This window comes from Rousettus aegyptiacus, unplaced genomic scaffold (assembly GCF_014176215.1).
Source record: "Rousettus aegyptiacus isolate mRouAeg1 unplaced genomic scaffold, mRouAeg1.p scaffold_m13_p_8, whole genome shotgun sequence".
Classification (NCBI taxonomy): Eukaryota; Metazoa; Chordata; class Mammalia; order Chiroptera; family Pteropodidae; genus Rousettus; species Rousettus aegyptiacus.
Window position 1 is genome coordinate 54,824,309 of NW_023416311.1, and position 27,454 is coordinate 54,851,762.

The 27,454-nt window shown below is 36.6% G+C and overlaps 1 protein-coding gene across 1 annotated transcript in view; it reads right to left on the reverse strand.

The window, feature by feature from the left end:
* RHOBTB3 (Rho related BTB domain containing 3) overlaps positions 1 to 27,454 on the reverse strand; it is a 49,048-nt gene that overhangs the window by 19,617 nt on the left and 1,977 nt on the right. The window contains exons 3-7 of the mRNA XM_016159778.2: positions 23,982 to 24,168; positions 14,139 to 14,293; positions 11,109 to 11,220; positions 8,461 to 8,826; positions 1,476 to 1,588 (exon numbers count right to left, since the gene is read on the reverse strand). Coding sequence (XP_016015264.1) covers positions 1,476 to 1,588; positions 8,461 to 8,826; positions 11,109 to 11,220; positions 14,139 to 14,293; positions 23,982 to 24,168 — 933 coding nt within the window. The remainder of the gene's footprint in view (positions 1 to 1,475; positions 1,589 to 8,460; positions 8,827 to 11,108; positions 11,221 to 14,138; positions 14,294 to 23,981; positions 24,169 to 27,454) is intronic.

Genomic DNA, 27,454 nt, shown 5'->3' on the forward strand with positions numbered 1-27,454 from the left:
CATGGACTCATACAGCCCCTAGCCACTAGCCACTCCTTCGCCATCAAGAATTTATTTTGTTCTTAGTACTCAAAGGAATGACTGTGTTCAGAATCAAACCCAAGGAAAGGCTCAGGCTCAGAACAAAAGGCCACACTTCTGTTCTAACCGTTCATATAAAGAAAGGTTATGGGTTTGTGTATCATGAATTCTGTGTAAATGTATATTATGTGTGTATGTGTGTATGTATATGTATATATACATACACACATACATACACATCTATATAAACAGATTCCCTTGCCACCTACACCTTGAATGTGAGGGCAGGAGTTTGGAGAGAACACAGAGGTACATGATGTACATTTTCACTGGTCCATAAACTAGTTAATCTAGAGAACTTTTGAAAAACAGAATGGAGGTTTATGTAAACATTTCTACAAAATCATTACTCAGTTGAATTAGACCGCAAGGAACTACCACAGTGCCACACAGCTGTCAAACTGGACAGCTTCTGAATACTGCTTTGATGTGTTATTGAAACAAGAAAGGTCTTGCCCTTTCATTCCATGTTACTTTGTCAAAAAAAAAAAAAAGGAGTCTATTTTCACAATTAAAGAATAGTTGGGGAATGTTCATTAAAAGCTAGTACAATTTTACATTTTTAAAATATTAACTCAAAATGTTAGGTTGTAGAACTGACAAAATCATTTGCAGAAAAAATTAAAGGAATAATACTATTTACTTATATCTAATATAAATCTACAGTCTATTAGGCATTGCACATAACTTACCTTTTTATCTATTGTAATCAATTTGCTTATCACAGAATCTGAAATTGGAGTACAAACTGTGTAACTGGCCAAACTGTGTAATGTAGTTGCTTTAAAATGTAACAAATTTCCTTTTAAAGCCCTTACAGACTCTGTACAATCTAAATAACTACAGTTTTAACATGCACGAGTTTATGACCATACACAAAGCCTCTATTTTTATAGTCTTTGAATCTTATACTTTCGAACCTATATTAGATGAAAAATAAACCGTTAACTGTTCTGTTGTTCAAACAGATTTCTCAGAACTCTTGAAAAAGTCAGCACAGAAACTGCCTTGCTCCTGAGAACTACTTGGACTAAATTATGAGGAGTGAGCAAGTATTCCCTCCAACAAGCTTAGCTGTAACTGGACAATTCAACAGCCCTTTATTCCTGAAAGACCGCATACTCCCTGAGCACCAGGGGAATTTTGAGGATGGAATCCACAAGTCAATATTTTAAAGATATGACTTACACATATTTTATTTCTTACATGAATTAAAATCTGAGATAATGAGAAATAACGTGTTTACATTTAAAATACTTAAATGGTAAAAAATAAACTTAAGGAAAACATCTGTATACTGAGTCTTCTCATGATTCGATATTATATTCACCATAGTGTATCACTTGTAATTCAGAGAAAGTCAAAGTAAAATAACTTACAATAAACTAACTTACCTTTCCTGGTGTTTTTAAAATGCATTTAACTTTCTCAATTACATTTGAAACATCCCCAGAATCTTTCAACTTCTTCCTGATATCTTCTTCCAATTCTTCCCACTGGAAAGCACCTGTAAATAAATTAATATATATTGAATTTTTCTGTTAAAGCAGGACAAAAAATAAATCTCTTATTAGATATCAGTTTCTTCTTTTATAGTATTCTCATTTTTCTTTACCAAATATATATCTTTGTAATTACACTAAAACATTTAAATAGCTCTCACATTTAAAAAAAAAAAAAATCAGTTTGCCTTCCCCTAAATTATTCAAAACCTAAAAGCTTCCTCCTTGGACAGCTGCCAACCCTCTGTAGTAGGTGGTGAGCTAGTGATAACAGCATAGGCCAGAATATGAGTTACCATCTCGAGTAGTCCAAAAACCAAATTATTTTCTTGCCCTGGGTAAGAAGGCAGATGTGGTCTTTTCTAAGGTTGAATTAAATCATACTTATCATAGAGAGCAGTGACTATCGTCAGGGAGAGGAATAGCAAGTAGGAACAGAATGCATTCAGAAGGTCAGCGTCACATAATGTTCCATGGCCATCTCTACAGAACCTGAAGAGGGGAGCTAGATAATTTTCTGATGAGCTACATGACCATGGGACCATGGCACTGGAGCGAAATCACGCCACCTAGTTACTTCCTCCCCTTGTCTTCACTCCAAACCTCTTCCAAGATATCTCTTCCTACGCTCGCTTCACTTCCATTTCACACTCTGTTAGCTCCTTTTTCTCTTAGGAAATTCCTTTTCCATGGGCAGCAAAAGTTCACCTTTTCCCCAAGCATCCCTCTCATTTGTTTGGCCCACAGCAGCCTCCCTGCTTCCCAGCTGGTCTACTCATCATCAAATCTACCCCATTACTCAATGCTGGTAAGTTTCCAAAAGTATTGATCACGACATTCTGAGAGATCACCCTGTTCATCCCATGACTTACAGAAACTCCTAACTCCTAAAAATATAATTTGAAAAGACATAGTGTGGCAGACGTAATTGGGAGACCCAGGTTCTAGTTCCACCTCTGCCATTAATCACGGATGTGACTTTAAGCAAGTCACCTCACCTCTCTGGGTAACTTGGGATCCTTTCTATCTGCTCTTCATCTATCTCTTCTGATGTTTCCCTTCATGTATCCAGATGCTTCCTGGATACTGAGGAGTGGAGAGGGCAATAATAAACACATACTGAACCAATGAGATCAGGCAGTTATAGCCAGTCCATACATACAAAGGGCAGCACTTGGCTCCCCTGCGTATCTTTACATTTCTCCTCCCCCTAACCTTCGTGAAGACTACAGCATATCCTGGGGGGAATGGGGAGGGAGAAGGAGAGCCCTGATTTGAGGCATCTGCTATTTCTGTGGTGTAAATACTCTCACCAGGGCCCAATTCCAGCTACCAACATGACGCTGCAGAGCACGGATTTGGGAATAAACTGGTTCTCACAAGCTGGTACCAGTGGCTCTAGCACTCCACGCGTTTCCACCTCTGATTACTCTTTTTCTCGTTTCACTGTTTGCTCCCCTTCCACTCAAATTCCCAAAGGTGTATGGTCTAGAACAAGTCTATGGTTTTAGTTTTCTTCTTCCTGCACTAATAATTTTTAACTTTAAGGTCACATACTCTTTTCACAATCTGATAAATTCTTTGGACTGTCTCTCCAGAAAATTTCACATGCACACGTAGACATTAAAGTCTACATACAAATGTCAGGAACAAAAAACCCTTTAGAAGCCAAGGGACATCAAATCAAAAAAATTTACTCTATGCAGTGATTCTCAATTCTAGCTGTGCATTACATGTACCTGGAGACCTTTTATAAAATGCTATCAGTGGAGATCTCATCCTCAGACCAACTGAACTCAAATTCCTGGTGCAGGGGCCCAGACATCAATTTTAAAAGCCTCCCAGGTTATTATAATGTGCACTGAGTGCTGATGACCACAGCTCTTCCCTTAGACATTTCATCCATTATCAAAACCCAAGGTTATTGGTATAAAGCAAATAGTAAGTTTAGGTATTTTTTAATTGTCTACACTGAGGAGTGTTAAATGAGAGCACAGACATTGTCTTTTAAAAGTAAAATTATATTAACTAAATTAAACCTATATGATACCTCCATGCAGAAGATTTGAAGGAAAGCAATCATGAAATCTAAATATATGGAATTAGAAGCAGGAAAGTCCCTATTGGCCAATAATCTGTTTGAGAACAAAGAAAGATCCAATAACTAAAAATGAAAGTAAGACTAGTTCATAAGGGTGAGTACTCCAACAATCAGGTTGTTTTCATGATTAGAAATGCTAATCATATCATCTTTGATACTTGTCGGTCCTAATAAGACAATAATCCTTAGACTAGCATTTTCTTTGTCTTTTTAGTGTAGTAAGAACATTTACTATGAGATCTGATGTCTCCAGAGTTTTAAGTGTTCGGTACGGTATTGTTAATGATAGGCACGACGCTGTAGGGACAGCAGAACTCTAGAACTTAATGTGCCTTGCGTAACTGAGATTTTCTTAACTTCTCAGAGCATTTATTTACTTTACTTAGACGGTTAGAAAACATGGTATACTCCTGTGTCCTAAGCTGCATTTTTATGCAGTGCAGAAAAGAGCATGCCACAGAATTCCAAGAGCTGGAGAAAACTATGCTGACTGAAGACGAAAGCATGCTTCCACATACTCATTTACCCTGGCCGCATTTCAATAAGTGATGTAAAATTCTACAGGCCACTTGTGGCAGGAAGAACTCAAAGCTAAATTCTTGAAGTGCTTACAAATATTTCAATTCCTAACCATCTGAGATCATGTGACTCAGGAATTTGCAAGCATAAAGACTGTGTCTAGTAGTGTAAGAATGTTACGATTGTATGCCATTTAAGGATTATTCCATGAAGACCAGGAAACCGCTTCTCTCACTTTTCAGATTACTCCTCCTTTAGTGTTAGTCATTAAATACTTATACATCAAGCAATGTTAGCTGTTATCCAATGGAAAATTAACATATACAAAACGGACAGACTTTTACAGTATCTACTCAGAAATCTGAATAGGAAAATAAACTGATATGTTATACACAGGTTTAACGCATTAACCAGACTATCGAATGGGTTCTTCCTGTCCTTACAGGCCACAATTGTCCTTATATACAAAATTTCAAACTCCTGAAGATTAAAAAGAAATTTTTAATTTAAAATTTATTTATTTTTTTAATTAAGACTTTTTTATAATTTGGTTCATTGAACAAAAAGGGCATGATCTAGGGTTAATATGGTTTTTCAGCCTGTGTTTGGTCATATCCCTGAGTGTGTCATGTCGTGGAGTTCTGCCTTTGCTTTACCAACCCGACTGAAGTGAACACAACAGCTCCTGTCTTCGACAACCCCCTAACGTAACTGTGGTAGGCCAGCACCTCTGTGAGGAAACCATTTCATAATTGAGTCTTAAAACCCGTACTCTGTTCAAAAGTTTTCAATGTTTAACAACAACAAAAACAAAACAAAAAAAGTGAGCCTGTCCTCTTTACAGAAGTCTCTAAGGAAAAAAATGTAGGTTTAAAATTGATTGGATAAAAAATATATATCTTTTAAAAACCCCAATTCATAAAGACTAGAAGATAAAACAAAAGATCAACAAATGTTTAGATATTTGAGAGTGAGGATCTGGCTGATATTTTTCTCTTAATAAATTTTCTATTTTTCAAAATTGTCTTTACTGTGCAAATACAGTTTTACTATCATTGTAAACATAACTTACACATTATTTAACTTTTGCTTTGGTCCGAGGTTATACTCTGTGAATAATTAAAGAATAATTCATAGGTACCTTATGGAAGCATTTATTTTCCCTTCTCCTCAACCAGCCTCAGGCTGTCGCTCTGAAGCCCCACGTGAATGGCCCAGTGGCCTTGCTCGTGCCTGACATCACTTCTTGCTGGGCCATGGCACACAAGGAGAGATCAGAGCACACAAGCAACAGCTCAGCGTCAGATTAAGAAGGCCGAGCTCTGAACAGGTCAAGGGCTTGTAGATCAGCAAGCTTTCCTTGCCATCATGCCCCTTAGCCCGCTAATTACTACTCCCAGGTTCACTTCATTTCCACACAACTGCTAAGCATCCCCTTTTCCCAGCTTCCAAGCAGGGGCTGCAACAGGACACTGACAGCTCTAGCTCTGAGGAGCTCTCTTTTTCTTTTCTGGCAGTTTTTTATTTTTCTTTAATTTTATTTTTTAATTAGAGTTGACATTCAATATTATTTATATTAGTTCAGCATAGTGGTTAGACATTTACGTTATGTATGAAGTAATCCTTCCGATTAGTCTAGTACTCTCCTGGCATCCTTCATAGTTATTACAATATCACTGACTATATTCCCTATGCTGTACTTTGCATATCCCTGTGATTATTTTGTAACTACCAATTTGTACTTCTAAATCCTCTCACCTTTTTCACCCCGCCCCCAACCCCCCTCCCATCTAGGAAGCACCAATTTGTTCTCCATATCTATGAGTCTGTTTTCATTTTGTTTGTTCGTTTATTTTGTTCTTTAGATTTTACTGATATGTGGAATTTTTCTCTGTCTGACTTAGTTCACTTAGCATAATATAGCTGACCCCATTTTGACTTTGTGCCCTAAGGCTGAGAACTGGGTTCCTCTCCTGGGACTCTGGGGTGAGTTCCAGGCCCTTATCCCCTGGCTGTGACTGGTACTCAGTTCGTTCAAGAGCAAGTGTTACAACTGCTTGTGGTCCAAAGCATCAGTATCACCTGGGAGACTGTTGGAAATGCAGAATCTCATGCTCCACCCTGGGCCTATTGAATCTGAATCTGCACATTAACAAGATCCCCAGGTGACCTGAATGCTCTCTAAAGTTTGAAAGGCACTGGCCCCGATGATGGACAAACTGTAGCACCAACCACCTGCTGTCAGAACGTTGGCCTTTCTGAGGCTGATCCCCAGAGCGGGTGGGGGGCTCCTCACTGGAATCCTGTCTTGATTGCTCCAGTCATTCCTCCCACTATCACCAGGGCTGAGTTTTCTAAAGCCCAGTCTGATTATGCTTAAAATCCTAGGACAACTTCTAAGAATGACAGGAACAGGTCCCACCAGCCTTGCCACCCTCATCTCCTTCCTGCCATTGTCTCCCACTCTACGTTCCAGCCATGAAGAATGACTTGTGGTTCCCGAAAAACAGCAGTAACAAAAGATTACATTTTCATTAATGCAAGTTTCCCAATATCTAATTTCTTTCAAGTAGCAATAGAGGGAACGTATGAAAAACTAAATAGGTAACTGACTTGGGACCGAGACTGGAGGATGAGAACTTTTTCTCTTCTCCTTTTTTATATCTGCGTATATTAAGCTTGCAATTGAAAAAATTAGTCCCTACGAGAAAGACAAGCAGATTTTGTATCTGGAGAGAGATGTTGCAATTTTACTGCTACAATATTAAAGAAGACATAATGAATTTCAAAGTGTTCATGTGCTTTCAAAGTATTCAATGGACACTGTGGGAAACTTGTTCCATAATTCATAATTTCGACAGTAAAATCACTGGGGGAAAAAAGCCACTTACCTCGTAGTTCTCTGAACATATAACTAGAATATTTTTTTTCTTTTAACATGTAAACATTTGGTTTTTCAAAACTAGTCTTAAATTCTGAATTGTGAGATACTAGGTTTAAACATAAAAATCTGTAATACTAAGTGAAGTCTTTAGTCTGGTTTATTCATTTGATGATTCACAGCTACTAAAGACAACTCATTAATTCAACCGACACTAAGAGAACCTGCCATGTTGAAGGCATGGTACTGCTGTGCCCCATAGGAATGGTTATTTATGCCTTTCCAAGCCAACAGTCACTGAACAATGGATTTAACACCTAACACCATATTATTCTGATTTACATATTTTAATTCACTTAGATCTGCATGCTGTAACTGTACTCTTCACAATCATTAAGTTACAAAATGATATAACCACACCCAAATTAAAAAAGTAATCTTGCTCTTCCCATCAATCATGTCAACCTGAAGGCTGCCCAGAACTCTGATAGGAAATGATACTTCCTTTCCTTGTAACCTTTTATAAACTTCTTATCTGTCCCCAATTTTGATGTTTAAAAACGGATTATAAATGTTTCTCTAGACACATTCCAGGGAACGAGTGACCTTACACCTAAAATTTCATCAGTACACAAACCCAAGAGCAAAAATAAAATTAAAGTTCTCTGAATGTGTATGTTTAGATGCTTACTTTAAACATCGCTTTGCATTCATTCTTTCCCATTCTTACTGACTTTCATTTGCAAAATGACTCAGATAAAACTTCTATTCTTTAAAATATGGTTGCTATTGAGTTTTTAAAAGGATAAGGATAAACATAAAGGACAAGATGAATCATAAAAAGGGCACAGTAAGAAAAAAAGGTTATCTAAAATAGTCATAACCAAAGTTGATCAGATCTCAGCCTCAACTACCTTTAGACACTGTTTCCAGTTTCTAAATTGAATGTAATGATCTTGCTAATTTCTCTCCTCAATCCTTCCAAAATCTAAGAGTCAAATGGAAAAGTGAGTATATAGCTAGGTTTTAAGATATAGGCACTTGTTTACATATACACTTCAAAAATTTTATTTCTTTAAAGTGAAACTGAATAATAAAATCTTGTGTTTTCACATTTCGGGTATTTCTTCCTCAGTAGGAAAAGATATTATTGCTTTTACAAGTAGATTTAAAATCAAGGCAAATAAACTTACAAGGAAGATGGAAAGCTTGGACCAATTCCTTCCTGTACATAAGCAAATACTATTTCAGGTACGATCTTCACTTCAAATGACAGGAAGAAGATAAATGTAACACTAACCAACACAGTTGAGGACCACAGGGATACCTCATTTTAAAGGCTTAAGAGAATGTATCAGAACCATTTGACAAAATACCTGAATAAATGAAGCGCAGGATGTCCGATAAACACGAACAGAAGAGGGCGTCTTTAACGATGACTCGTAACGGTGGGTTGCCTGGAGAACCCTGGCTAGCACCCGGAAGTGCAGTGTCTCTGTTGATAGCAAAGAGATCCTGGGTAGTTCGGATGATACTGGAATCCTGAATATCAGCAGGGCTCTTCACATTGAAAAGCAGCATGAAAACATGGCTTACGGCACAGAGCACGATCTTGTGGGCCTCCACAATCTCCTTTAAGTCTGGGTTGTAAAATACCACATCCACACACTGGCAGCAAAACAGCAAGTTATTTAAGTCAGAGTTATAATGTGATGCTTCAGCCTTTAAGATGGGCATTTTTTCTGTTTCAAAAAAGAAAATAAAAATAGTAAACTACTCTTTAGGTCTGTAGACCCAATCGTTTCAGGTTTACCTTAAATCACAACAAAACATATTTGGCCATTTCTGACCTAAAAAAGCAGCACTTTTATATGGTTTAAGCTAATTAAGCCATATAAACTAATATTTCTCATCATTTGTGTGACTCAAAATAAAACAGCCCTCCAAACGCTGAATTTTAGTTGTTGATAGTCATCATTTTTTACTGTCACCCGATATAAAAATTCAAAAAAATTACTTCTTCAAGCCAACCTTACATCTGAAGTTCTTTTCCTCCTGGGACCAGAAGTAGAGGTGGACGGATAACAATTAAAACTGCAATTTCTCAAAGCCAGGGCTTAAGAGTCTTGGACTCTATTGTTTGAAACCATCTTAACTACTATATTTTGATCGTAAAATTAGTATTTTTTTCCTCCTAGTAAAACTACTACTTCCCCAGAATGACCTTTTTCCCCTCAGTATCCCTAGGCTTGGCTCTTAATTTCCAAAAGAAGATGTAACGTTCCATTTCCAAGTTCAATCACTAACAAAGATTAGTCTTCATTCAAATCAGAATATCCACACAGAGGACGAACAACACACAGAGCCCACCTGTAAAATGTCTGCTGTCTAACTTTTATCCAACGTTAAGCCAAGGAAAGTGTTATTTGTGAAGGGCTGCTTAATGATATGCACTCACTAAAATCTGTCAAATGCAAACTTCTTTAGCAATAAAAATTCTTTATTTGAAACCAAAAACCCTGGTCTATAAAATGAATGATAACAAGATAATTTGAGGGCCAGGCTCTTTCTGCATGAACCCCACCCACCTTCCCTTTCACTGCCTGAGGCACCTTTACAGACCCTTAAAGGCTGAGAATTGTCTAAAAGCCACATGCTCCAGAGCCCTGGATCTGTGCTCAGAATAAGCCAGAACCAGAACGAATGTATACACGGACTTACATAGTCCTGGCCCCCTGGGTTATGTTCAGTGTGATACCTACAGCTCTCCTAACAGAAGGGTACAAGAAACAGCCTTGTGAAAGTTGAGACTGCATTTGCTGATGGGATGCTTGAAGGCCCTGTCCTCTGGTGCCCCAAAATGAAGACCCACAGGAGAAACTTCTTTTGCTGCTAAATGACATGAAATGCTTTGTGCTTTCTCTGAGGAACTGGTATGTTTTCTCTTCTTGATTAATAAAAACTAAGAAATTATTTGTCAGCATTATTTATTTGGCTATTTCCTACTCGTCTTCGCACCTGGAAAGTATTTTAAGGCCCCACTGTTTGCTACATTACAGACCATGTCTCTCCTTCCAGTACGCACACCAGGAAGTTCAAAGCCAAGGGTGTATATCATTTATAGTCTATACATCTGTATATTTTTTAACCCTGGAATTGACTTCCCATACTAATTATATTTTCATGATTTTTAATGAATGATTAATTCAACAAATACCAAGTACCTACTTTAAAAAGCAATATCCATAACAAATTGATCTGGACAGAGTACTATACTATTACTTCTATGGCAAAACACAAAAAAATTCTGGTAACAGTTGATATTAATTTTTTTAAAGTTAATTTTAATATCTTCTAACCTTATAAAAATTTTTAAAAACTTCAAAAAAGTTGAAAGAATGATGCGATGAGCACATATACATCCTTCCCTTTAATTCTGCAATTATTAACATTTTGTCATTTTTCGTCTTACTCTAAACACAACACACGCATTCACACCATTGACCCATTTAAAAGTTAGTTGCAATCATCAGGATATTCTGGCTCTAAAAACTTTCCTATTCATCTCCTAAGAATAAGGACATTCTTCTATTAACCACATGAGCATTATCATACGTATAGATGATTCCATAATATCACCTAATTTCCAGTCCATATTAAAATTTTACCCAACTGTCCCAAGAACGTCTTTTATCCAATCAGGGTTCATGGACTGCATTTGGTTTTGTTTCTCATTTTAGACTACAATCTAGAACAGCTCTCCATAACACATACCATTTTTAAGAATCTATATGTTCAAGTTTTTAAGACAATAATCTTCAAAATGTGGTCCAAGTACCACTTGCTTCAGAATCACCTAAGAAGCTTATTTAAAAAGCAGATTACAGGCTCTATCAAGATTTACAAATCAGAATGCCAGGTGAGTCCTAAACATACTCAAATTAAAGAATAATTGCTCTAAGACTTGTGAAATGATCTACAATAAATATCAACTGAATGTCTAGGCATTGGCTAATAAATGCACCTGGTTGTTCAAGCTGAGGTGGTCTAATTCCATGAAACGAGTTGCTCATTTTTCTTTTCTTCATTTTCTCACTTGTCTTCTGATTTAAGGCTTGAATCATAAAATACTCCAACTAAAAAATGAATCAAATTTTAATTAAAGATCTAACAAAATTATGTATCTGACATGATTAGTTGTACCCCAAATCATATTTGCCAAATGTTTTTAACGCCAGTAACATCTACACATAAGCTTTAGCAAACACTCTTAAGCAATGTATTCATTAAAAAAAAAAATGGATCAAGTCAAACAGATTGTGCCCTGTCTAAACATAAAGAAACTACCCATTCAAAAAGGAACTATTTATTCTCTTGAATGATCAAGTAAACCAAGCAATGTGACTGTGTGACTGTCAATAACCCTCTCATAGCCAACCACAGTAGTTAATATTAGAGAAAGTCAAGGAAGGAATAGATATGGCTCTATGTCACATATGCTCATATCACTTAGGGAAGTTCACATGTGCTTTATTTTTTCCTGAATAAATAGCTTTGAAATATATCCTTTATTTTATGGATTAAAAATCTTAACCACGTGTACTTACACAGCTCCAGGCCTGTGCTTTACATTGTAAGGCCTGGGGCAAAAGTACAAATGAAGGTACAGGTACTATATACCCAAATATTTAAATGATATAAATCAAGAAAACTGTTATGTGAAAGACATTCTATCCCCCAGCTTTGACAAATATATCATTGTAAAAGCCTGAAAGGCCAGGTTCAAATTTAAATTCTCAGACTCCCCAGTTCTCCATACAGCACAGGTAGAGCTCGTTCCTAACTCCTGGGCCCCAAGACTGTCCTTTCTCTTCTCACCTGCTGCTCCATCACACACCTTCAAGGAGGTTTGTACATACAAGTAGGCCTCCATGCCTACACAAGCAAGCTCCATCCATCCTCCCCTCCTTCAGTCCTCATACACAGTCACCCCTCAGCTACCTCTCAGGTCCAAGGAAACATATATCGTCAATGTGGTCTACCCTCAGGAGGATGTACCCAGAAAAGAGGCCTGCACAGACAGGATGGGGACCAGGCTCAGGGCCAGCTACCCAGAGAAGTCTGGGGTCCCTGATTTTGGAGCATGTGCATAGCACTGTTCAACACAACTCTCTGTTCTGTGTTGATGCAAATGTTCTGTAATATCTATGCTAATACAGTAATCACTAGTCACATGTTCCTAAAGTATGGCAAATGTACCTGAAGAACTGATTTTTTTGTTAATTTAAATATAAATAGGTACATGTGGCTAGTGGCTACTATATTTGATGCTGCATGTCTAGAAGGGACTATTGGCTCTAGTGGACACATCCCCTTGATCCATCATCTTGTGCCCTGCTGTGAGGAGGGGTGAAACTGGAGATCTCGATGGGACTCTGTAAAGCTTGAGGAAACATGCCTATCTTGCCCCAGACTAAAGGTAATACTGCACAACTCTTCATACTTGACTCTTAAACGAAAGATTTTAAATGTTCCTTTCACCCTAACGTCATCAACTCCACCCATATTCTTGCAAATATCATTATTTCTTACACTCAAGATCTCAGTTGTACTTTACTTTCCAAAAGTCTGAAAAGAGATCATTCTGATTTTATGTCCATATTCTCATTAAATCTTGAGATAAGGAAAAAGGAACATGTTGTTCTCCCAACCTTCGATCTTCAATTCCTATCAGGCCTCCAACCCTAACTGCAACACAAGGATTAGGAACAAGGAGAAATGAAGGGGAGGAAGGAGGAAAAAGAGACCAGAGGAAGTGAGAGTTAGGGGGTTGGAAAACCGATCTTGAGAATTTTAGGTTCAGGAACCTGAAAGGGGAACAGGAGGCCGAAGGCCCCTCAACCAGCCCCTTCCCCGACAAACAAAACCAAACTATCTTTTCCCCTCAACTCCCTAGTTATTTCTGAGAAATATAAGAGTCTTAAACTAAATGAAGATTTTTTTTTAAGCCATTACAATATAATCTGCTTGACAGGAAAAATTAGATTTCAGTCCTCTCTAACTTTCTAGCCACTGCTAATCAATATAAATAAATGAGAAAAAAGTTTCTCAGTCATTGATAATATCAATATTATATCTATCTCCCTTAACGGTTTTTATTTTATTTTTAGTTCTTATTTGGAGTTTATTAACTCCAGAACAAATGAATTTCTATAGCCATCTGTGGAAACATCAACATTTCAACATGACCCTACATAATGAATATTCTGGCATAACTGGAAAGGGTACTTGATGAAGAGCTGGGGAACTGATGGAGAAGTCCAAAGTGCGCCTGCTTAATGTAGGGTTTACTTGGTTTAAACTTCTAATTGATATTTACCAGGTATGTCACTTCTTAGAAAGTTAGATAGTTCCAAAGTCAATTAATACTTAAATGATACAACTCTACAGTATTCTCCAAGGACCATGCAATTTTAATATCGTAAGAGAGGTGATGTGTGCCAAGATGGGCCTCAAAATGCCTGCAGAACCCAATAACTGCCACAGCAACAGAACAATAAACCCTGGCTCCCCACGCATCCAACAGAACCTATCTGCGTAAGTAGCTCCTCTGGACGTTTTAAAGCTACGCCAAAATCAGAAGTACATGAAATCTTTCCGAACACCTACAGAAGAATAATGTATTCTTTTCAAGTACTAGATAGAAATGGAGACCTTCGGGGCTTGCTGGTTCAGGCTGCCAGGCTCATTAGGCTGTTTAAAGATTACTATTAAAACTCACATCTCAGGTTTGTGTAAGTAAACATACTTTGATAAAGTGGCACCAAATGGGAAATTCCAAAATATACTAGACAACAGAAAATGTTTCATTTGAAGAAAAAGATAAAATTATAATTTTATTCTAAAAAATCTTTTTTCTACTTACTCTCATGCTATTTCTCAAGGTTAAAACGAATCATGCTTTTAAAACTAAAGTTCCAACTGAAATTCTGGAACAGTTAAAAAGCCAACCTGACAGATGACTTTAATTTATGTAACAAGTATTTCTACTCACCACTCCTCCAAAATATTTTCCTATGTAGAAGTCATCAAGGCTGTGCAGTTCCAGATAGGTGGCTCCTAGCTCTTTAGCAAGTTGGATCCCTTCTGTCGTACTGACACAGCTCCCTCTGTCCGAGGTACACAGTGGGCATGTGCAAGGTAATTCTTCTGAGAAAATGAATGTGAACAACAAAGAGCTTTGAATTTAAACAGGAGAATGATGTACATGGACAATCTGGATATTAAATAACAAATTAAGAGCTTACATCAGAACCACAGTTCAAGGGTACTTAGTATATCCACAACCCACTAGACTCTGAATAAAAAGTGTCAAAGATAATAGAAAGGTCTCTAAAATAAACATGCTTACCTGTAAGAAAAAGTGTTTTATAAAATAGAAGAATTTAGAAGTAGGTGAATGGAATGGATATTGCAAAGGCTGATGCAGTAGTTAGACCACTGAGCCACTAATGCCCAGTCTGCTTCCTTTTATACAACCCTGACATCCTGGGTATCAATAAAAATTTAACAACTTGACTGCCCATAGCAACCACGAAAGACAGTGGGTTGATTCTTTTTTGTGTGTGTTTGATAAACTTTAAATATATTCGCCAAGTTTGAAAAGATGTTATACTTTTATTTTAATAGAATCCTCAATTTGATCTGAATTTGCAAGGCTGCAAAACTGCCACTCTCTTTGTAGATTTCATAAAAAAAGTATATTCTTATTAATGCAGACCTGACAATTTTAGACTCTACAGCATTCAACTGCAGAGTACATTCAATAATTATCTTTTCCTTCAGGATTAAAAAATAAAAAAGCTGAAGGAATAAAAGTATTTACTCAAAACGTGAACTGTCCCAATATTCATGGCTGTACCATGTACAGATCTATGACTAGGAAGGTGGCAGATTAACCTTAATAAGGTGGCAACACTCCTTAATAAGTCTAAAAATGTATGTTCAACTCCATACTTGTCAGCTAGCTCTGTTTTGTTTCATGGCAAACCATCAGATATATCACCGTTCAAAGGCAGCCAAGTCAAAAGAGGGTAAATCCATTTCTAGAAATGCATGTTATTGTAGGTTGGCTTCTCTGGGAAGCAAACTCTGAGACAGAGATTGGTGTGCAGGTTTACTTGAGGGGTGATCTTGGGAACAACTTTTTGCAGGAATGAGGGAGGAAGGACTGGGCAGCAGAAAAATTCAAACTGCAATGTAGCTGCAACAGAGACCTCAGCTGATCCTACAGGAGGCTCTGGAGCTTAGATGGCCTTTAGAATGGTTCCCCATTTGGGGAAAGGCAGCTGGACACTTGTAGTCCTCAATCTATCAGTAATTAGAGGAGAACTGCCCCTGTGGAGGGGGCATAACTGGGCAAGCAGCTTCTATCAGCAGAGAATAATGCCTGGAGGACTCAGCTGTGCACCATCAGCAGCCAACAAGCCCAGTCACTGAGAAAGTACAAAGGCCCTGAAAGGGCATTGGGCAACTCCCCATAGCATACACAACAAACTTCCTACTAGTGAACTGTACATGGATGAAGCACATATATGTACGTATAGGGTATATAGCAAGGATATTTAGTGTGTGTGCATAATATGTATTTAACTATACGTGTGTGTGCATGCATACATGACTTAGATAATTTTAGCTTCACTGAAAGCATTTTAGAGCTCAGAAACCATGTACACATTCACATCCTCGTTTTACAGAGGTGAGAACTGAGGTTCACAGAGGCTACGACTTGCCCAAGTCTCCTTGTATGTTAGAGATGGAGAAACAATAAAACTGTCTGAGACATCAAAAAATAAAATAAAAATTTAATTTGGGTTAAGAATAATTGATTCCAAACAGATAGTAATTTGAAAATTAAGCCCAGATTCTCTACATTATGCCAAAAATTCTGAGTTTTTAAATTTACTTTTTCTAAGATCATTTTAGATTTGGAGAAAATAAAGTTTTCATACAGAATTTAGCCTATCTTGAAAAATAACACATTGGTATCTCACATTCTTTACAAAATCTTCATAAACAGTGCCTTTGATTTTTTGAAAACAGAGGCCTTCTTATGTCTACAAAGTTCTCCTTATGTTGAAGGAATGCGGTGAGTAGGCAGATCATCTTATTAAACTTCGTTTCTATACAAAAATAAAGCAAAGTCAGTAGTTTCAAGTGAAAAATTAAGTGAACAAAATGCAAAATCATCTTTAACAAATAACTTTGATCAAACCTAATTTTAGGTTTAATCCGGCTGAGTGGGGTTTCCACTGTGACCAGCCATGAGCATCTTACCGGTACACCTGCCTAGAAAGTCCCTCCTTATAGCCAAGCCTCATATTGCCTCTATGTCACAGAAGACATTTCTTTTTGTTCACACACACCAAAAAGGAAAAATGCCTAGTCAGTGTTGGGTAGATGAACCAACAAAACAGTTACGTATGACATAAATAGTCATTGAACATTTCATCAGGAACAATCAGAGGACTCAAAATAACTTTGAACTACGGTGCCTTCTTCAGAAGCTCCCTCCTGTGTGCCTTCTCGAGGGTCACAGGGACTCTATGAATCAGAGTGTTATGCTTCTAGTTAAAGCTATAGTTTTTTGTTTTTCTTATATATTCTTTTAAGGTGTTATCACAAAATGTCTTATTATTTTAAAGCGAACACAGTGTAACTCTGGAATTCAAATGAATGGCATCTCCTTCAAAGCAGTGGCTTTGAGAACCTGTAGGGTGATTCTGACATTGTTGCCTATGCTTGAAACTTTAGAAATCCTTTTAATACTAACTAGCCTAGCAATGTACTAGGCTCTATCAGATATTCAAAAAGCTAAGACGACAGGATGCCAATTTTCAGGAGCTGAAGGTTATAAATACACCCTAGGCATGTTTGGAAAAAAATTTCTTCTTTTAAGATAGACTCAATATTTAGTAAAAGCCAAAAATTTATTCAGAACCAAGAATAATGAAGACATATACTGTCAAGTTTGTCAAAACATGTGTAACAAAGGAAAAAGATGAGACTAATTGTGTTTGCTGAACTAATTCTAAAGAGATCAAGAGAAGAATTACCAGAACACCCAGCAGTTTTATGTATTGCAAGGGACTGGCAGGGGAGGGGAACAATAAATATCCTTGAGTTGAACAGCCAGATTTAGCTTTGTAATTACTTCATGATATCCTACAGGGTAAATTAATTTAGTCTTAGTGAAACTGATTTTTTTTCACCTATGTATGTCATTCATAAAACCATTTAATTGCTTACTGAACAAATGTTTATTAAGCACCTACCATATTTCAAGTACTAGGGATATAGGGACAGACAGATAAAAGAAATTCATAGTCAACTGAGCCAGGACAGACATGACTACAAACAATTATAACATAATAAGTGCTAAAATAAAGGTGTACAAAATCAACCATGGGAACACAAGAGAGAAAATTAACTCTGCCTGGATGATTACGGAAGGCTTCATAAAAGAGGTAATAATTTAAAGGATAAATATGAATTTGCTATGCAGGTATGATAGGGGGTATGCAAAGGGGTACTCCAATCAGAGGATACAGTATATGCAGAGGCCTGGATGTGAAGAAAAAAAAGGAACACATTTACTTCCACTTTCGAGATGGCACGCTAAGACCGCAGTGCAATGTCTTCTTCCTGCCAAATTATGAAATGATGAACTAAAGAGAAGGAGGGAGAGAAAAAGAAAAAATGCAAGGAATGGGGGAAGGAGGAAGAGAGGAACAAGGAAGGGAGATGGGCATATACAGCACTACTCAAAAATTAGAAGAAAGATTCTTATCAGATGCTAGGAGCGCCTGAGAGGCTGAAGGCAGCTGGCACAGGACCAAAGAGGAAAGCTAAAGCTCAGAGTCCAGGTCGGACGTCAAGCACTGTGCTGTGGCAACATCAGGCATGCTCACTGCTCAGTGATGGGGGTGGGGGAAAGGAAGAGCCCCAAGGGCAACCGCTTGGAGATGAGCTGGACCGCCCCAGTGACAGTGGTTGGGCCTGCAGATCCTGTGTGTACTCCCACTCCCACGCCCATTCTAAAGAGCGGCTGGGGGAAGGAGGAAGGCATCTAGCCAACAGGGAATCCAAATTGCAAAACTAGGTAAATTAAGAATCATCCAACATTTGAGAAGCATCTATACCATGAAATAAAAGCTCATCGAGTACAAAGACTTAAAAAGTGTCCCCCTCCAGACTTAATAGACCATTCAAAACAGAATCTTAAAATAAGTATAATTAATTGACACGTTTTTTGTTTTGTTTTTTTTGTTTGTTTGTTTTTAAGTACTGACATCCTTAAAACAAGAACGAGAAATTATGAAAAAGAATCAATTAGAGATCTTGGATATGAAAACTGTCAAAATAAGGAAAATAAAGCAAAGGGCAGAATAGGCCCAATGGAACTAATTTGTGAGCCAGAAAAAAAAAAAAACAAAACAAAAACGAAAACAAGAAATTCTCCCATAATCCAACAGAGAGAAATAAAAAGATAGGAAATTTAAAAGAAGAGAAATGGAGGAGAGATCCAGAAGTTTCAACATCAGTCTAGTAAATCTCAAAGTAAGAGAACAGAGAATGGAGGGAAGGTGATATCCGAAGAAGTCAGAAAGTTGGACTTTCCCAGATCTAAAAAAAAAAAATTAAGTTCTTCAAGTAGTTCAGTGTGATGGGCATATAAAGCAGAGAAGATTGTGTCCTATGAAGTTCTAGAAGTAGTCAGGTGCTATAACATGAAGTGCCTTATATTTTATGTAAGACTATACAGTGGAAATTATTGAAGTAAAATACAAATACTGGTTGGAATAGCAGCATCAATGGGAAGCCAAACTTTTAATACAAATATATACATATATGTAAAAAACATATATATACATATATACATGCTTGTGTGTGTATATGGCTCTCTCCAATGAAAGGGCCTAGAAGCCATGACACCTAAAATAATGAATACCCCTACAGCCCAGATCTTGGTTCCCAAATATCATTACTCACTATAAAGAACCAGAGCTTCCTGGAAAAATGACTGATTCCAGGGCAGGGGCCGGCAAAGTCTAAGGTGAGCCTTGGAACATCTTGTGTCAGAAAATCAGAAGGACCCCAAAATTAATTGGAACTAGCTCAGAGAGGCTACCTCTGGGCAAATTTGGGGTAATTTGAGCATCAGAAAGAAAAATGAGAAGAACAGATTATAAAATATTGAATTTAAAGTGCAAATCCATGAATCACAATGATTCTAAAAAAAAAAAAGATATGGGAGCAGAAAGGAAAGCTCTAATTACAGAGAATACTAATAAGTGTAGAAGAAATGACAAAACATCACTATTTTGCAACCACAGTTATCAGACCTGAAGAAATTGTGCAAAATAATGGGCTTGGATTCTTTAAAAATGGTAATGTCATGAAAGACACCTCCTTCCCTTCCTTGGGTGAGGAACGTAAGGAAAACATAAGGAAATAGAGGGAATATGGAATCAAAGAAGGCTGGGACTATTCTGGATTAAAAGAGACTAGAAAGACATGACAACTAAATGAAATGTGTAGTCCTTAATTTCATTCATCCTGGATTAAAAAACAAAATATCTTTGAACAATTTGGGAAAATGTGAATATAAATTATATTTTAAATAGTAGTATAATAGATAATAGTTACATTTCTTGAGTAATGATTGCATTACAATTATTAATAGGAGGATGGCTTTGTTCTTAAATGATACAGGCCTAAATAATTAGGATTGAAGAAATCCCATAATGTTTGCAATTTACTTTCAAATGGTTCAAATGAGAAGTGTGGGGGGGGGAGGGGGGCGGGGCAGAGAAGGGGAAGAGGAGAGAACTAGCCAGGGAAAGAGAGGGAGGGAGGGAGAGGGAGAGAGAAATTTGGGTGGTTCTTGTCAAATTTTCTCAGGTTTGAAATTTTGCAAATGAAAGTTAGGAAAAAAGAAGTTACTAGAGAATTTAAAGTATTGAGTGTCATGATCTGATTTGTATTCTAGGATGATTATCATGAGAGGATTTGTTTCAGAAAGAGGCAAAGCAGGAAGAGAAGACTGAGAGGCCAATTTATCATGAAGCTGATAAAGTTTAAGCCTCAGGCCCTTTTCTTGTGGGTCCTTCCCACAGCCCTAGGAGGAACCTGAGCAATAGACTCTTTCACACAGTCATATGCTTTTGTAAAATTTGCAAAATAAGATAGTTTAATTACAGTGGTTAAGACCACTGTCTCTTCCCACTCGCTTCAGAGGCATTTTGAGGATCACGCTAAGACGACTTTAAATTTAGGTTTAGTGAGATATTACTTGTAGTTTGCAGTCATTTCCTTGTACTGTTTAGTGTCCTGGTATATGAAATGGCATTTAGGGATGCTTCTGGCACCCACTGTGCTGATGTATTTGGTGTCATGACAGAAAGATACCAAGCCGAAAGGCCCAGATCAACTGGAGAGAGAAGAAATATGCTGGAAGAAAACTGATTAATCAGTTTCTTCTCTCTATAGAAAATATTAAAAAGTGGTTATCATATGAAGATGATCAAAGACTATGCAGCCCAAAAAATATAAGAAAAGTTAAAGTATCAAGCTGTTAAATAACAGAAATACTTTTTATATATTTGTAGTATTTAACAGCCTTTTCAGGTTTGTAGTTTGTTGTGCTTTCTCTTCTCTTTCTAAATAAACATTCACTTTTGTACATAAATGTTTCTGTAATTTTTGCAGTTTTTTTCCTTACAAAAAAACTCTAAAATTGTATGTTTCAGACGCAACAAAATCTGGAACTGCCCCTTTAGGAGACCAAAAAGAAGGTCACTATGACAGATAATTAAATGACTAGGATCTGAAATCCAGTGAAGGTGAAGAGGACTCAATGAGTTTTACTTAAAATTTTAAATCAAAATAGTTTCTTAGTCAACTGGATATGAGAAATGGAAGAGAAAGTTGGGTCGGACAATTCTAGTTTGGGTGAATGGATAGCTTTGGCATCATTCACCAAGACGGGGAATTCAGTGAAGACAGGAAGATATCTGTGGAGCTATGGGTCATGAGAGTGTCTGGAGCCAGAGAAACAAACTAGGTAATCATCAGGGCAAGAGATTAGTGGGTTTATAGTCAGAGTGAACAGCAAGAAAAGATGAAGTCAATGGATGGAACTCTGGGCAACGACTATAGGATATGCTGGTGTATGTGTATAAGGTGTGCGTGTGTGTGGTGGGGGTAGTTGGAGGGACCAGTAAAGAAGATAGAGAATTAAAACAACTGAGAAAGAGTAGCTTTATTAAAAGAAGGAAGAGATATGCTTGAATAATTTCAAAAAAAGATTATTAAAATGTATTAAATTTGGCAATGAGCACATAACCTGGCAATCCTGAGAACAACCTCATTGTAATTGTAAAATTCAGAATCAGACTGTAGTGAAGTGAAGAACGAATGGGAAGTCAGAAAGTGGACTGAGGTAGTGTGGACGACTCTTTCAAGAATTATGGCCAGGAATAAAAAGAAACGTAAGGAAATAGAGGGAATATGGAATCAAGGAAGGATCAAATCTGCTTTATTTGTATCTACTAAAGATAAACATATACCTACCCTATGACTCAACAATCTTCTTCCTAGGTAACAACCTAAGCATCATCAAAAGAAGAATGGATAAATTATAGCACACTCATACAAAGGGATAATATGCAGCAATAAAAAGAACAAATTAAGATAAGCACATCATAGATGAATCTCAAAAGTATTACACTAACTGAAATTAGTCAGACACCAGACACTACAAACTGTGTAATTCCATTTGTATGAAGTCCAAGAATAGGTCAAACTAATCTATGTGGTTAGAAGTCAGAACAGTAGTTACCTCTGGGGAAGGGTGTTAACTGGGAAGAGGTATGAGACAGCCTTCCAAGGAGCTGCAAATGTTCTATATCCTGATCTATGTGATGGTTGTATGAGTATATATATATGTAAAAATGCACTAAGCTGCACTTTAAGATTAGTAAACTTCACCTCTTTTCCTTTGCTATATACAATAAAAAGTGCAAAAAATAAAAATAACAATAAAATTTTATAGACAGCTTCACTGAGGTAATATCACTAAGAAGAACTATAAAATACCACCAAATGAATTTTAAGTGGTCCGGAGATTTGGCAATAATACATATACCTATCCCTTGATCTATGCAGATTATCCATCCACACTTTTTAATGTGGAAGAAAACTGTAAAAAGAGTCAGCTAAAGAAATAGGCCAATGTAAGTCACAAAAACATTTATTTCACATATTTTCAAAAAAAGGATAATGAAAATTCAGAGAAAACAAAATAAATTTTATTCACTGATGGTATCTGTAATCTAAAGCAATCAATCTCTTTAAATCACTGTCTTCATAGCTTGAAATATTTAGAATTACCTTGGTTTCATCATTTATGTTTATGTTTCTGGATGATCTTTTGCAACCCCATCTCTTGCTAAGTTTTCATAAATTCTTCAATATTCACTGCAAAATTTTTAAATAACTTTTCAAAACTTTAAGGCTTGTTGGATATTTGGATTAATATCTAGAATTTCAGTGTCAGGTTTTGTGGCCAATTGAAGAACTTTGTAAATATTTTCTGCAGTGAATGAAACTGGTTCAAGGTCACTGCTGTATTCACTGGCAGGATGGGTTTCAGATATTAAATGAATTCATTATCAGTTAATTCGTCATCGACCGGTAATTCGTTAATATCTACAAATTGTCACAGTCTTCTTCTTGAAATTTATTTAATTAATAATGTCAATTAATGCCTCTTCACTTGTTGGAATCATATTCTCAGGTACAATCGCTTCCAGCCGCATTTCTTTCCAGTAAGCATTCAAAGTTAAAGCAATAGTCTTGATACAACTTAAAAATTGTGTATTTATTCCAGGCTTCTGTAAATTATTCATTATCTTCAAGCTTATTAAAAATATCATTAAAACTTCGTTTAATATAATTAATCTTAAAGGTGGAAATAATACCTTGATCTAAAGACTCACGTAAAATAAGACCACATAAAAATGGAAACTGCATAGAAAAGGTCCATGTAAATAAGAGTGGTGGGTGGGTGCAACATTTACCTCGTATAAAAAAACTTGTGAAAAAAAAATACCCCGTAAATCAAAGAACAGGAGCATACCAGCAACTACTGAAACTTACTGAACCAAGTTAGCCCATCAGCTACCGAATAAACACTCTTTCTCTGAGGAGGTGTATTCAGCTCACTCATTGCCATTTCCCTAAAAACTGCTCCTAAACCCACATCCTTTTGTGGACAATCTGGCCTTCCCAATGCATAGACTTTTAGATCAGGGATCCCCAACTTCTAGCCGCGGATCAGTATTGGTCCGTGGCCTGTTAGGAACTGGGCCGCACAGCAGGTCAGCATCTGGTGAGCTAGCTAAGCTTCATCTGTATTTGCAGCTGCTCCCCAGAGCTAGTAGCATCACTACCTCAGCCCCACCTCAGATCATCAGGCATTAGATTATCTTAGGAGCATCGGTCCCTGGTGCCAAAAGGTTGGAGATGGCTGCTTTAGATGATCGAAAAGTTTTCTAGGGCTCAGTGTCATTTAATACCTCTCCTAATCAAAAGAACACAGTTACTAACTTCTTTCACGTCTATAGAAGAGCAATTTAGAAGACAAGTTTTTACCCATCATAATCATAGCAGAAGTTTGCAATACTTTTCTTTGATTCCTCATTATCGTATCCAATGATAATAGTTGGCATTTGAATCCAGTCATTTTTTTCTTTAAATATTAATAAACTTAGGTCTACTTAAAATTAATTTGGTATCTGTACTCTCATCATAAAAAAGAAAATTAAATACTTACCATTTTGTCTGGTACCAACAGCAGCAATGATTACTGGAACTGAATTTAATGCTCTTTTTATCACTGGAATATAATTATCCTTCACTTCGTGGAATGAAAACTTGTCATTTACACTGTATTTGATCACAATGATGTCGGCGCCCCCAATTAGATTTCGAGATGTGTACCAATCACTGTCAAAAATGTCCTAAACCAAAATGCAAACAGCAATCTTTAGTCTGTCTTCAAATTGATCATCAAATAAACTATAATAGTTTAATTTTTTTGCTATCTATATTTCAACTTTTGGAATAAAGAATTTTATTTAATAAAAGCAACTAAAAAGTACATAAAATTGAACGTTTCAAGTCTACTTTATTACTTTTTATTTATTCACTTGGCCTAGACAACTATGAGGATAAATAGAAGAGCTAGAGACATTGAGTCCAATGAAATAAGTACACACACTTTTAATATCTGCTTAAAAATAAGCACTTTGTTTTAAAATTAAACCTTATTTTTATCACAATAATTTCAAAAATTTAACACTATACATTAGATGCAAAAGCATCAGTATGAGTAAGGAAGCTTCAAAGGATTTTCCGTGACCCAATTATACACTGCAGGACTGTTCAGTGTTTTGAATTGTAATGCACTGTGAATTCTGTGGAGTTCCATATATTTTATCCATATTTTCAAAACATGGATACTTTTTCAACTTTATATATCCTTTGGACAGCACTGCATGCATACAGTGAATACACCATATGCATGAGGTGGTGCCTCAATAAAAAACACTGTATTATAAGGTGTTAAAATGGTAAGGAATATATTGGCAATTCATGTATTTTGCTCATATAAATTAAAAATTCAACATAAATCTTTTCAGTTTGAAGATCTTTGCTTTTGTGCTACAGTTACTAATATTTATATTTAGAATTGGGGCCAAGTAATTTATTACAGACCCCATTCCTTAAATTTTAGTGCTTTAATATTTTTAAAATATTTTTCAAAGATTCTGTATAATAGTAGTATAAAAAAAAATCTTTATCTTAATATCACTGCTAAATATGCATGAGTAGATTTCATAGTCTAGTCAATTATTAAACATTATCCTTTCATGTGGTCTTTAATATGCACTTCTAGGATATAATAAAGTTAGATTAAGAAAATAGACAGCTATGCAGACAAATCTGGCCCAATGCCTGTTTTTTTGTGAATAAAGATTTATTGGAAACTGTCACCCTTCACCTCCAAAAAAGAAAGAAAGGAAAGAAGGGAGGAAGGAGGAAGGGAGGGAGGGAGGAAGGGAGGGAGGAAAGAGAGGAGGGAGGGAGAGGGAGAGAGGGAGAGAGGGAGAGAGGGAGAGAGGGAGAGAGGGAGAGAGGGAGAGAGGAAGACAACAGATAGCTAGACCTGGCTAACAGGCCCAAACGCTGTTGGGCTATGAGAGTCTGCATTTGGAAACACAACAAAAACAGGGTCAATAGTGTTTGAATCAATCAATCAAGATCTGTGTCCATCTTATAATGGAAGATTCTGGAAAAGTGTTATACAGCAATGATCTTTTGCAGGGAGAGCTTTTCACCAGTACCTCCTCAGCCCCAGCAAAGCCTTTCCCAAGTCCCTATGCTCTCCCAACCCATCCATTTCCTACATGTGCACTCAAGAGTACCTACCAAGAATCACAGAATTTTTAGATATGAATACCCTACTGAAAGTAGGATAGAGCATTTTTAAAGGAAGATTAAAAGAACCAAAAAAAAAAAAAGGCAAACTGTGGGAATATAAAGTACAAAGTCTTGCACTCAGTAGAGGGTGTAAGAGGGGGGAGAAGTAAAGCTGTACAAAGACCAGGAAAATGTGAAAGCTTCCCAGCAGAGCTCTATGCTAATTTCCAAATCCCAAACCACAAAACCCATTCTGTTCCAACTATATTTGTTATAGTATCCAAGCTCAAAGTATACAAGTATAATGGGGTATGTAAGTGTAACAAAGAAAGAGGGCAACGTCAGAGGAATGGATACAGAAACTAAACATAAGTGGGACCAATATTAAGCAGTCATTTAACTCTGAGAGAATAAATCAAAGTAACTGCTCTTTGCGTTCCAAATAGTTCAAAATTGCAGAGTTGATGGAGAGATGCGGAAGGTGGGGAAAAATATTTGAGGTAAAATGTCAGGAGAAAATAAATAGGTTTTAGCATCATCACACTGTACTATTGAGGATACAAAAGACATATAAATAATTTTATTTTTAATACAAATCTGAGCTTCAAATCCTGCACACGTAAACTGTGCACAAATCACTTCTTATGGAATATTTTAGGTAAACAGAAAAAGATCTAGAAATGAAATAATAATATAACTGCACCCAAAAGGGGGGGGGCGGGTTTCAGAGAGACATACTAAATAATGAGCTACATAAAATGAATGTGAAGCACATTTATTTAAAAGTGTCAACTATATATGGCAAGGATCCAAAGTAAGGCTACAGATCTACAGAAGAAAACTAGAAAAGAGAAGCCCAATTATCTCATTTCAACTCTAAGGAAACAATACCACATTTCTTCCCAAACTATGTCAGAGAAAATGCTCCACTGGTTTCTAGAAATATGAAGGAAATCAAATTCTCCCACCCCTTGTAAATCAGTTCCAGGATTTCCTCTAGGAGGTTATGCAACACAAGGCTTGGAGCCACATTTGGAGTATAAAATTCATCTTTTAAAAAATGAAGTTTTACAGCAAAACAACAATTTTATTTTACTTGATTTGTGGGGCTAAAAATACACCACCTACTAACACTGCTGCCTCAATGTACTGTATTTGTGTAAATCATGAATGATGGGAAAACTTTACTTTTGCTTAGATAATACATGGCTATACTAAAGTTGCAATAAATATTCTATTATTATAGTACTACCATTTATTGAGTACCTACAATGTGGAAGCCTCTATAGTATAAACTTTACATGTACTATCTCATTTACTCTTCAGCACAGCTCTAGGAAGAAGAAATTATTGTTTATTTTATACACGGGGAAAACAGGCTAAGAGAGGACAAGTGACTTACCAAGGAACATAGTCACTAAGTAGCAATGTGGGGATCTGAAATCAGGTTCTTCTTATATCAAAACCTGTGCTCTATCTGCTCTGCTCTATCTAATATTCTGATTCAGTGCATGACAAATATCAGCTGATGAATGCCATCAACTTTGATATCTCTAATGGGATTTTTACCACCAAGAGAAAAACACCTTATAAGAGAAACACTGTAACTGTATTCTACTATGTCTGAAGACCGTAACAACTTAGAAAATTACAATTGGTTACAAACTCAATGCTTTAAATAGGGCAAGAGTCTAACCAAACAAAAGGTGATTAGCATAATAAAACATAACAAATGAGTATATGGGAAAAGTCCGGACTACTGAGGCTTATTTTAACCCATTTGAAAGATTCATTTACTACAAAGTAGAGGATCACAGTATTGTT